Below are 12,916 nucleotides of genomic sequence, written 5' to 3'. Positions count from 1 at the left end.
TTCATAAACTATTATCTCCACTTCAGTAGATGCTCTACAAATAGAAAATAAAGATAACCCAATTTGGAACTTGGACTTCTGGACTATTTAGGCATATGCTAATTATGCCATCAGATTTACACAATCCAGCAGTACTAAGGGAGTCCCCAGTTCAAGTCTGCCCAGTACGAAGATGTGTAGAATTATCAGACCTGACAAGAGCTGCACCAGACATTAGTGTGCAACTCTCTCCAGTGTAAAGGAGCCAGACTCCTCAACTGCTAATATTCAGGATATTGAAGAAGGTAATTACACCATATTTAGTAACATTATATTCTGTATGGGGTTGCAAGGCAGCACAGCTGCTACCTGTCTCAATCCTTCAACACATCTGATAAAATCATAGCAGAAAGCAGTCAGTTGGCTTTCAGAGTTCTCCAGGCAGAAAAAAAAAAAGGTGACAGGACAAATATGTTCCCCTGCCAGCAGCGCTATCTGTGTCACTGTTAATATCAATCAGATAGAGAATGAAAGCACTGGAGTATCTCATCCTACCTCATGATGTTGGAAGTATCTTCAGTATAAGGCTGTGGAGAGTGAACATCTGCTAGAATGAGACAAGCGTTCGCAGATTCCATCTGTATCCCAGGACAGAAAAGTTAAATCAGGATTTAACCCCATATGAAGTACAACAATCTCCGAGAGCAATCTGATTTAGTGGCACATATCTTTAGTTAAAAACTTGGGTAAGATCATCACGATCCTGTTACTTGGAGTTGTACACATGCCTGAACATTTCAACAGTGATGCAGCTCCAGTCAAACATACAGTATGTAATGCATATTTCTATTTTTAAAGTGCTGGAACACGTGAAATTTTTAAGTTTCTAGCGCTAACACTTTCCTAGAAGCTACAAAATAGGCAGCTTTGCTATATTCTTCCCCAGCAAAGTCCAGCTGAAGCACTTTAAGGGTCAATGTTTGGGCAGGTCAGAAGACCTCTGTCTCAGTCATCTAATCAGTACTAGGGCTGTGTAATGAAGTTAACAACAACAACAACGAAAAGTTTCATTTATGGTGCAGGTTTCATAATCTGCTGGGAACTAGGTGGAGATCTACCACTGTATTTCAAATAGGATACTAACAAATAGAAACCACACTATAGTTAAAGCCAGTGGTGGGTTTTTTTGTTTGTTGGTAGTGTTGGTTTAGGGTTTTTTTTTTCTTTAATCCAGGTCCATTCCTTCTGCTTCTATTGGAATATTTTAATAAGTCTTCAGTATTTCAAAACACGAGGTCTCTTCTTTTCTGGACATCTATGAATGAGACCCAAATATGATGCGCACTCTAAAGATGAGCTAAATAAGGGCTATTCCAATTATTTAAATATAATTTCCAGAAATGCTGCATTCCATAATATTCCTCTTTCAAAACCAGATGATCAGTTTGGCTTTCCCCTTTATTTTTGCTGTTTCACTGCTTGAAAAATTTATAGCCTGAAAAGTCTGTTATGCCTGACTTCTGCATTCTCAGTTCCCATGAGTGATATGTTGGTATGCAAAAGGTACCACTAAAATAAGCAGAGCTGCTTGAAGTGTAAATCTCAACATGAATTGAGTAAATGCAGCTCAAGCATCCTTTCATAAGGGACAAGATTTTCGCAAGGTTGGCTTATCTACAAGAAAGGGCAAATGATGAAGTTCTTACTCCAACTCTCTTCAGATCTTCAGATTTTAGTGCAGAGCCGTAAAAGAAAGTCGCGTAGGCTGAATAGCATTTGAACACAGCTTCCAGCTCCAGACTAGGAAGAGACCTATTCAATACAAACAACAATGGGGGGGGGGGGGGGGCAGGAATCCATCAATCTCTCATAATTACATTCTCTGCAAGTCTCCATTTCTCAGAGAAGCTATTTGCCATAACTACTTGCTGTTTAAAAAAAGCTACAGGGATTTTGGCAGCTCAGTTAAAGTACATAGTTTAGATTTTAATGAAAACAAGCTTTTATAAAACTTAACAGTCATGGAAATGTTTCCTGGATTTTTCCTGTCTTCTGCTATTGTCATTAATTTTTCATGAGTATCATTCCACAGCCATCCATGCAACTCTAATTTTACAGCTCACTGTTACCCCACAAGAGTCAGGAAATGACACTTCCTAGGGCTTGATTCTGCATTCTCTTTTCAAATGAAACTGCTGAACTTCAACTTTCTCTCCAACTCAAGTGATATTTTCCTATTCAATTTATGCAAACTGTATCTCATCCAGGAACTTCTGTAACATTCTCTTCTACATGAGCTGTACAATACATTATCAAGATATTCTTACATTGATCCCAGTAATGAAGCATGCCCTGTAGAAAGGTATCCAATCTTGATTTAAAGACAGGAATTGGAAAATCCACCCATTCTCTGAGCAGTTTGTTTCAGTGATTATTAATCACTTCTCACTTTCAAAAATGCATGCCTTGCTTCTTACTTGAATTTGCTCGACTTTGAACTCTAGTTATTAGCTTTTGTTATGCCTATCTTTTCCAGATTAAAGAAGATTTTTATACTGGTTGTGAAGCTACTTAGACACTTTGATTGAGCCAAACTCCCCATCCTCTTCCTGTTACGCTAAACAGACTGAACTCTACATCTCTTCCTTTAAAGCACTTTTTCCTGTCTTTGAACCATTCCTGTACCTCATTTCCATACATCCTCAATTCAACAGCTCTCTCAAAATGTCATGGTATTTCAAAAGAGATGCCTATAATATTCTGCTCACCTCTTGCCCCACCTCTACTGCATTCCAAGGTAAAATCCTGTTTGGGCTCCTAGCAATCACCTCCCTCTGAAGCTTCTGCTTTCACAAACATGCGTAATAGCTTCAGCTAGGCAGAAGAAGGGGATCTGACAGGACAGTTGAAATGCCTGATATTTTTGGCACAGAAAAGTGGCTTCACTTTCCTCCCTTTGCCATACGCCAGCATGACCAAGTGGAAGTTATAAATTTTCTCCCCAGGATGAAAAAAAATATATAAGAGATTGAGACAGCTGACAATTATTTGATTGCCAGACTTGGCAAGATTTAAAGTCAGTATATCTGGCAAAGCTAGCTTACTACACGATTTACAGGGAAACAATTTTTATAAAATTGATCACAACAGAAAACATTTTATCATGAACATTCCGGCATGAAAGCTTCATTGCTACAATTTGGTTTCTAACTCCCATTAATTAGTTATACAGCATTGCTTTCCTTTACTTTCAGATCTCCTACATTCCCCCTAAGTGTTCAGGGAATCAAAGTGAAATCTCAAAGAAATAAGGATACTTACTCTCCCAGAAAAAGGATTTCTGTGCAAACCTTTTTCTTGTCCTGAAGCAAAAAGTCTCGTAGGAATGTAGTGACACTCTCCAGAGTGATATTACCACAGACAACAATATAGCTACAGGAAGAGATCAAGCAAGATTTGTCACTTTGAAAAAAGTAGAATGGTTGTTGCAAAGCTGACGCTGTATGAAACTACACACCTGCTTGTAGTATATTAATCCCAGTAATACAGAAGACAGTTTGTGTTTTTGGTTTGATGGAAATTTTGTTCATCGTAACTATGTACTTCAGGAGTTATTTTGGAAAGGAAGAGGAACTGTAAGTGCTAGAAGTGAATGGTAGACATTCCAAAACCAGAGAGTCATAGAAGGAACTTTAGAAGACCTGGTTAAAGCTGTACCTGCCCAGTTCTGTCAGTGGCCAAAAAACCCCCCGAAACTCCCAACAAAATCAAACCACACCTACACTGAAAAAACCCCACCAGCACCACCAATGAAATAGGTCTCTTCAGTCCCTAAGTTCGGCTCTCGTGTCAGCTAGCTTCTCTTCCTTTGAAAATAAAGCCCATGCTGAATAGTGCTGTTGACAAGGTTTATTCAGACAGTCTCGAGGTAAGGATCAACCAAGAGTAAGTTTCAGGTTTTCATTTAAGTTACTGCAGGAAGTTTTATTTAGCTCCTTATTTCTTCTGAGGTGGTTCCCAGCCTAGTCACTGACCTGATTTTTATTTTCCAAAGACGAACAGCAACCCTACTTACTTTTTCCCACTCACCACTTCATAGGAGGATTTGTAATTTTTATGGCTTTCAACAATTTCCACAACTTCAGGGATAAAGTTTGCAAATAGTACCTAAGACATCAAGGCGAAAAAAAAAAAAAAAAAATTTCTTTCTCAGAGTCAATTCTGTCTCTCCTAACCATAATAAATTAATTTGTGAGAGTTTAAATTATGTGGAACAACGATGAGAAATTTATTTCGGATTCCTAAAGTCACTGGCAGGAATGTACAAGTGTATGATGTAGTGATAATGGATTTATGCCATTGATACCTTGGATTAATTTTGTCCAGTATTTTGGCTCTTGCCAGTATTTGCAGCCACAGAAAGAAATACTAGAAGCCCTGCCAGCTCTTAGATGAGAAAATTACTCTAGAGCCATGCCAGTAAATACTTAATGTCAAAACTCTCTTTGCTCATAGATGTCTAATCCCTACTGCAACCCTGCTAAGATCAAATTTTTGGTGACACTGCTGTTCACTGTCTGTCCCCAGCTGCCACTTTCAGAATAGAAATAAAGGTTTCTTACCAAACCACCAATAATGAAGAAAATAACAAAGGTTCGACCCAATGTTGTTTGAACCACAACATCACCATAACCAACAGTGGACATAGTCATCATAACTAGGTACATGCTTTTGAAATAGCTGAGGGACTGGGAATTCGCAGGCTGAACCCAAGGATCTCCATTGTTTTCTACCTGCCCAGGGGTGAGAAAAGAGAAAAGAGAGAAGTTTAAATTGGTTTTGGTTTCAGTCCACCTCCAATTCACAATTATTTCATTAAAAAATTAGCACTATTTTAGTTATTGCAGAAATGATTCATTACTGGGGGGGAACAAGGGGGTATTGCATCAATGGAACCACATCTGATAACGTATGCAAGTAAACTACACTGGCTTGAGTCATGCGTTGTCCTGGTGCAACAAATTTCTTCTCTCCTAAGAGAATGCTGCATTTGTTAGGAAAAAAACCATATACCCAAAGCTCACATGACAATACTGATTTAAGGTGACAAGGAAGGATGTGTAGCTGATTATACATACCAGGTGAATAAATCCTGCAGCTGTGAGCCAGGTGCTGATAAATACAGCAAAGAGCTTGGAGAGCTTGATTGAATAACTGGAAATAGAAAGGGAAAAATCCCAGGACATTTAAAATGTAACATAGTCTTTGCCAGAGTTAAAATTTCCTACATGACCCACTCCACAAAACTCTTTCCTAGTGAGTGTAAGATTACACATGAAGGATTTAGGATAAGAAAATCTTCCTACATCCATCCCTTTCTACCATAGGCAACATGTCAAATAATCCCATTTTTGACAATCATCAATCTCTAAAACCTTTAAGACTTCTTGCATTTATGATTTCCACTCATTTCCCCACCGCCAGAGTCTCACTGAGCTGATGGTTATAAAATTTTTTGCAATTTCCAGTGCAACATGATCGATAGTCAATTTTTTCCATATGCAACACTAGTGTTTTCCTTTATTACCCGAGTCAGCCAAGATACACACATCAGGGAGAACGTTAGGCTTCCAAGTGTACTTGGCAAGGCTTTAACTTACTTGTTCTTTGTGATCCTGAGGAACTGTAGTATTCGTGGAAGTTCTAACAACCTAAGTGCTCTCAAAAAACGCAAACCTGCAGAAAAGTGAGAAAGTCAGAGGAGAATAAAAAAATCTGTCTAGAAGTGGAATGTTTCCACATATTCAGATATGTTTAAATACGCATACTTTGTTTTCCACATATTTATAGTGGATCCTACCTCAAACCTGGCAAGAGAGGATAACATTGCTCAATATTCACAGCCTTTATGTCACTGGATTTCCACCTATGTCCTCAAAGGAGGCCTTGAATTATGAGAAAAATTAAGAATTGCAGTTCCTTTGAGCTGTAACCTGAAGGCTTAAGTGACATAGAGGTCCACTAGACTATAGACCCCAGAGCATGCAAGAAAACCATTCACAAAAATATGGGTAGTATCTTTGCTTCCCTGGTGGGTAACTCCTCATCCAGTTGGTCAGGTACAGTGATTACTGAGATACTAAAAGCCAGGCAGACAGATAAACAGAATGGAGACAGGCTTGGGTAAATTACAAGCCCCTCAAAATTAAAGGAGTTTTTGCCAACAAGGCATAATTTTGCTCCCAAAGAACAGTTTCACACTGATGGTCAAAGCCTCCCCAAATCAAAATAAACTTGAAGGGAGTCTTGCTGTAGGATGCAGAACAACACGGATGGAAAGCAGGATCTCCTAGTCTTACTTACCGAGCCAATTCCTCTTTAAATAATAGGAAACAAAAACTGGAGGGATCGTGAAGAAATCCACAAGAGAATTCAGCTCAAGCCAGAACCTCAGCTTGTCATCTGCTGCCACAAACTAAAGATGAATAACATCAAAAAGCATCAGTGCTGTGTGATCACAGGTCTCAGAGCAAGAACGTAGCTCTCTGAGGAGACCCATTTTTGCAGTCTGCTTCCTTCTCTATTGTTTTGGCTTCTGTGGACACCCCCTTAACATTTCTGTTTTGTTTCAGAAAGGCTTGCACTGGAGCCCCAAGAACACAAAATGGGTTGGACCCAAAGGTATAATGATGCTCTCGCTCCCTCTTTCTCATGTGCCTCATCTTTTTTCTAGGGTGTCCTTCTCTGTTGTACTGCAGTATCAGTAACAATGAATTATAAAACCAAAGGGCAGGCAAGACCCCATTCTCATTACATCAATCTATAACAGGGAATATCCTGCTTTCTAGTGACTTATACAAAAATTCTAATGGCAAAAGCTACAATCAAAATGTATTTCACACCAGTGCAACTAATGTCATTTTAACAACAGATGGCACACAGCTATACAGTTTGTTCAAGAGAAGCTGAAGAGACGTGACTAATTCATTCAGTGGTTTAAAGACATGGAGAAAGACAGATAAGGCTAACGTGTGAGCTGGGAAATGTTGCAGAAATGCTGGAAATAACCAGATTCCAAAGGGAGAAAAAAAGTAACTACAAGAAAAGGTGAAAAACCAGAGTGGCTCTGAGCTAAGCTAAGACGATCAAACATTATACTACAGAGCACCTGCTATCCACACAGGTAAACTGCTCCCAAATATAGTTCATTTTTAACTCAACTTTCCCATAAAGTGCCCTTACCCGCAATCCAAAGTAAAGGAGGAAGAAAGTATTGAAGCCTGTATCTACATAAAGGATGTTGTCTGGAAAGGAGATCTTGAATTCCTCTGCTCTACTGACATCGCAGCCAGTGGAAGGAAGGGCAAAAAAAGAAAACAAAACAACAAACAATAGAGTAGCTATAAAGTGACAATTGGTTTGGTTTTTTACTGTGAAATAATCACTAAACCAAAATTTAAATGTATTCACAGTTTTGTGTAACTTAAATCTCTATTTCCTCAGTGAGTTAGGCAGAATAAATGACTGTTAATAGCAGGTTTTCATTAGCATTAGCAATATGATATTATTTATCTATCACGCAAATATACTGGAAAGATTGGGTTTCATATATTTAGAGAGTGCTTATGCAAATCCTTCTGTTGACTTCTTCAGGAAAACGGTTTCACCCTCCTCCTGTGGACCAGTATACTCTTCTGTATCCAGCTTAGCCAGCAGAAGAGAGAGCTCTTGTAGCTATTTCTCACTGAACCCCTTCTGAACATGGCCTTCTAACTGCCAAGGGAGTAGTTGAAGCACTGAGTAGTTTCCATCAAAGTCTGCCAGGTTAGCTTACAACACCAATTTAAATTTTCTAGGCCAACCTCACTGACCTTGCATGAAATAGGCTTACAGAGTGTTCAAACAAAGTTTAACAGTGCAGACTGATGCAAGTGGTAAAATCTGGCAGTAGAAAGCTGTGGGAATAAGTTTTTCCCACTGGCACCACCTGGTCCAACAACAGATGTTTGACAGTGCCTGAAGAGATTACAGGCCACATTCTCACACTCACTTGCTGACATACTGCCTATACCAGGCTGACAGCAAGCTAGGTACGTCAATTACAAGCCATCTGAGGCACCTCTTCCTCCACCCATGCAGGGAATATTTTGAAAGCAGAAACAAAGTAAACTAGCCCCATAGGTCAGCCCAGGTGAACATCTACTCTCACCTACAGGTGTAATGCTATTCATGGAAAAAACTCTGTGTAAATAGGATTAACTGCCTGTTTATTCCTTAAAGAAACAACTCTTTCCCTTCTGAAGCTATTCCTAGATGTTTGTCAGATTTATAATGTCTTGGGATTAAACACAATATTGGATTGCTCTTGATGTATAATTCTGCTTCTCACGTTTACCCTTGCTGATTGAATTTAGTTCAGAGTGCTCCACAGCTATTATATTTTATTTATTTCATTTTATGATTCCATTTTATTTTTCCAGTGTTGTGCACCAGTCCAAGCAAAGATCTGAGAACAATGCTCTGGCATATTAAATCAATCAAAAGGGTTTGCATATTAATATACCTTTTTAGCCCTGAGCACATTCTACAAAATATATGTATCCAGGTGAAGACTGGTAGAGGCTACAGTGTGCTTTCCTCCTATTCAGTCTCGTTATTTTATTCCCATCAAATTGTTCACTGAAGACTGGATTTTATAGGAGAGCTCCATTCCCATTCAGACACCAAAAATAAATGGCCAGACTTTCAAAAGAGCTTTGGGTAGTGGGTGGTGAGCTTTATTAGAAATCTAGCATTCTCTAAACATTGCAATAGCAACAGCTGGGCTTTGAATGCTTTTGAAAATGTCTGTACCAAAATGGGTGCCGGACCCTTTTCAAAAGCTGTAGGATTTGGACATCTGTCCCGCAGTTCTTCGGAAAATCCAGCATTGAAGGTATACACACAAAAAACCTACATACAGTGAAACCTCAACAGCTGTAACAAAGATACAAAACACAATTTTTCCTTTCTGCCTGCACTGTATAGTTCCATGCACTACTCAGGCTGCTGCTATCATGCAGTTATGCCCAAGTTATGCTCTTCTGGCATCCGTAATCCCTGTAAAGTATTGGCATCTTAAAGGAAGGGGGGAATGTGTACCTGACAACCCATGGAGCTCAAAGGAGCCTGTCACATATCAGTGCCCATAGGCTCCTCTGGCTCATATCTGTGGCCACAAAACAGCTCTTAGAAAACACATCAGCTTGGAAGTTTGTTTCTACAGTTTGTTTAAACAAGCTTTTTGGATAAACATCAGTAATCTACTTACTCAGCAAGATTGACAAAATAAATGATGAGCGCACCAATATTCAGAAGAAACACCAGTATCACCTGAAAACACAGGCATCAAAGAGGATGTTATGATGCTTACTCTGGTAGTAACACAGCTTCCATCTAAAACAAGCACACATCTAAACACCACTTCTTCTGTTTTTCTATGACTTACAGGAGAGGCAGAAGGAGCAAAATTGAGTTACCTACACTCTGCAGCAATCCCAAGATAGAGATTTCAGTTAGGCATATGCACAACGAACCAAAATCTCAACCAATGTAAGTCAACACTTGTGTTAATTTGCTACTGTTGAGGGCTGGGTGCAGCTGACCACATAATTCCAGTTCCCTGGTTGTCATTGTGAAAGGCCAGGGAACCAAACCCATGTGACTAGTTGCTCATCCACTTGCAGTCACCAAAATCTAATATACAAAAGGATGCTCAGATTAAAAAAAAGGCGATTTAGTTCCATTGAGATATGACATTGGCATATCCTTTTTTGGTGGATAAAGACAGCACTCCCAATCCTTTGGAAATGCATTTAAAATAACAAAAATTATTACCAGCAATACTGTTACACCAATCATTTCCCATTGAAAGAGTAAGCCACCAAGCAAGCCATCAGGGCTGAATCACTCAGAAGTGATTCAATTACCCAGAAGATAGAGACTGTGTAGCCAGACCCAGCAGTCTGCCTACGGCCAGATCTAGGGAGACATCAGATGGTGAGTTTCAGTCATTTTATATAACTTTTCCTGCTTAGGAACTTTCCAAATCATCTTCCCAGGCCAAACACATTTGTATTAGGAAAAAGTGTGACCTAGAGCATGTGAACTGCAAAGCTTGACATATACTTGTGTTTTCACTTGATATCCTCATAAGAACAGATATGACTCACCACCTGCATTAGAAGGGAAAACCTGTGCTAACCAATCTACTTACCAGTACACATCCCATAGATGTTTGGGCTGATAGCATCATTTCTACCTGTGTAGAGAAGACTCTTATCCAGTAGATGGAACTTGGTTTTCTTTTGTGTGGCCACCAGACATCTTTGTCCTAACAGAGAAGCAAACAGATTGTTAACCTTGGCTTTGCCAGACACTGTTTCCCAAGATGGCTAAAGCCAACACATCCAGCCACCACCAAATCTGAATGGGGACTGAAAGTAATAGGGGGGTGGAATATATTTTCCTTCAGCTAAGCTACGAAAAGCTTCAGAAGGCCTTATCCTTCCTGGAATTCGCTGAGGGCATGCTGTGCAGACACATACTGTGATATACAGATGCAGTCTCATTTCTTCTCTACTGGCTGCACCAATGAACATTGATTTTCATTGCCTTAAAGTGATTGCCTCAAACTGAGTCTGAAAGGAAAAGTGTGCCTGTTGCTAATAACACCTCTCTACTAGTCTCCCATCTTATGCCAGGTGTGAATTCATTTTCTTAGTTTTGACCATGTAAAACATTTCCCTAGCATATACCCTGGAATATCTCAGTTCCAATGTTCTGTTTTAACGTGGCCTGTTACCTCTTTTAATGTATGCCAGTAACAGCCCCAGGTAAGACTTGGATTTACTGTATAGCTTCAGCTAATTCTGATTAGCTTTTGCTATGAGGTAGAATTCTGTCCTTCTTACAGATACAGCTATTAATAACTGTAACAAATAACTAACACAGATTATTCAATGACAGAAAACCTGTAAACACCTACCAAAAAAAAAAAAAAAGGGACCAATGCTACTTGTAATACTTGAGATACTGTGCTGGCATCTCTGCTTTTACACTCAGTTTCCCAGGCACCAGAATCTGTAAAGACCTAACACTTAAGAACTAAACCCCACCTCTGCTCAGCAGCCAAAAGAACAGCAGAGAATCAGATTAATTTAACATTTTAGCAAACAGAGATGCCTACAGTTTGCCAGCAGCACAGGTGTTTCCTTCATTTTCTGCCCACACAATCCAGGTGAGCTGATGAGAATGTCAAGCCCTCCCTTGGAAGTGATGGAGTGAAATGGCCTGTGACAGTTGTTGGAGGCAATGTGAAGTGACACAAGGAAAGAGCTCTTCAGTCCTGGAAATCACATTGTAACCAGGTACATAAGTGACCTGGATATGTCATATGAACTATCCTGGTGATATCCTTGGGAGCTACTAACACCTTCTCAAAAATTCCACAGTGCACACAGGGAGGACCGGTGTTAAAAGATCATACATCTTTCGGTGGTGGATTTGTTTTCAGCATGCTTAATCCCATCCTTGTCCAGTCTGTTCAGACCATGTGAAAAAGGCTATTCTAAAATACTGAAAAACAACTTAAGACAATTTTTCCAATAGTTGCACTATACAGAGTGGGGAGTTACAGTCTTGAGAGACAGCTTGACCATGTACATGTATTCCTCATTTCTGTTATGAACTCTGCCTTGGTCTTTAAATAGCTATGTGTAGGAGATACCGTGTGTTTGCACATATTAGCTTGTGTGTTTAAGAATCAGAGGTTGTATGCAGATGAGGATTGAAAAGGCAAGCATAGTGCTCGTGTGCACCTGTGTTTATCTACCTGCATATGTAGGTGCTGAGGTTTATGTATGTATGTTTGTGCAGCTAGCAGTATCTACATTGGTGAAAAATATCTTGTCCCCTCCTCTTAAAAAGGGAAAGACAGTAACATCAAAAAGCACTAACCTGTTAAAGTAATCAACTCGAAGATAAAAGTAAACCAAACTTTCCCTGAACATGCCATGTTCAGTACACTATAACAGAAGATACTTTCTAAGCTAGTATTCCCTCCATACCAAGTGTAAGTCTTGCATTCTCACATCAACATGCAAAATATGAGCCATTTCAAAAAGATTTTACCCTTACCTTTTTCATCCAGATCTTCTCTATGCTGAATCCATAAGCATACCTAGCCAACCTGAAAACCAGTATGGTAAACAGGCCTCCCAAGAAAACAAACAAAGATGGTATAATAAAAGCCAACTGAACATATAGCGCACAGGTGAGGTTACATTTCCCTGCCATATTAAGAATCATTTTGTTCTGCCTTCTTCCTCCTCAGCTTCCTTAATTGCTTGGTCCTGACCTTCTAGAATGCCCATTGCTCTTGTGACATTGCAGTGACCTCAGTACCAGTGCTGTGCATCCTGTCGGCACTGGTCAGACTGACAGACTGGGATACCGAGAGGGACTCTCTCTGCAATGGAAGGATTTGAATGGGGGCTCTAATTTCAAAATGTATCTTTTTAGTGACAGTACCAAGGTACTTTCTCTCTGGAATAGCTCAGTTTATAAAGCTGGCTCTCACCGTATACAGAGTCACTGTATAAACATAAGCTGCTTAATAAAGACCTGTGAAGTCTCACACACAGCACTCAAGACTCATCCATTCAGACCCCGTTTCATGCTTCCTTTCAAGAGCTGGAACAAGTATATACTGCAGTACTCCCTTGGGCATCTCCACTCAACTTTTGGATTGAGTCCTTCTACTGCTGAAAAACAAAGACAAGCAAGATGCCCTGGCACTGAAAGAGTAGATGCGGTAAGAGCCGCAATAGCAATAGAACAGAATAAGCAAAATCAGACTGGTCAGATGAGTCAGACCAAAGATGCACTTAGCCTGGTA

The 12,916-nt window shown here is 39.7% G+C and overlaps 1 protein-coding gene across 1 annotated transcript in view; it reads right to left on the bottom strand.

Moving 5' to 3' along the window:
- Positions 1-12,315, bottom strand: part of KCNU1 (potassium calcium-activated channel subfamily U member 1) — a 52,743-nt gene extending 40,428 nt beyond the window's left edge. Inside the window, exons 1-12 of the mRNA XM_075523581.1 lie at positions 12,151-12,315; positions 10,235-10,351; positions 9,290-9,351; positions 7,222-7,312; positions 6,343-6,454; positions 5,640-5,715; positions 5,118-5,193; positions 4,602-4,772; positions 4,055-4,146; positions 3,301-3,411; positions 1,686-1,791; positions 535-617 (exon numbers count right to left, since the gene is read on the bottom strand). Of these exons, the coding sequence (XP_075379696.1) occupies positions 535-617; positions 1,686-1,791; positions 3,301-3,411; positions 4,055-4,146; positions 4,602-4,772; positions 5,118-5,193; positions 5,640-5,715; positions 6,343-6,454; positions 7,222-7,312; positions 9,290-9,351; positions 10,235-10,351; positions 12,151-12,315 (1,262 nt within the window). The remainder of the gene's footprint in view (positions 1-534; positions 618-1,685; positions 1,792-3,300; positions 3,412-4,054; positions 4,147-4,601; positions 4,773-5,117; positions 5,194-5,639; positions 5,716-6,342; positions 6,455-7,221; positions 7,313-9,289; positions 9,352-10,234; positions 10,352-12,150) is intronic.
- Positions 12,316-12,916: the final 601 nt, after the last annotated feature.

This window comes from Mycteria americana, chromosome 23 (assembly GCF_035582795.1).
Source record: "Mycteria americana isolate JAX WOST 10 ecotype Jacksonville Zoo and Gardens chromosome 23, USCA_MyAme_1.0, whole genome shotgun sequence".
Classification (NCBI taxonomy): Eukaryota; Metazoa; Chordata; class Aves; order Ciconiiformes; family Ciconiidae; genus Mycteria; species Mycteria americana.
Note: the sequence above shows the minus strand (reverse complement) of the source record. Positions and strands in the feature narration are given on the sequence as shown.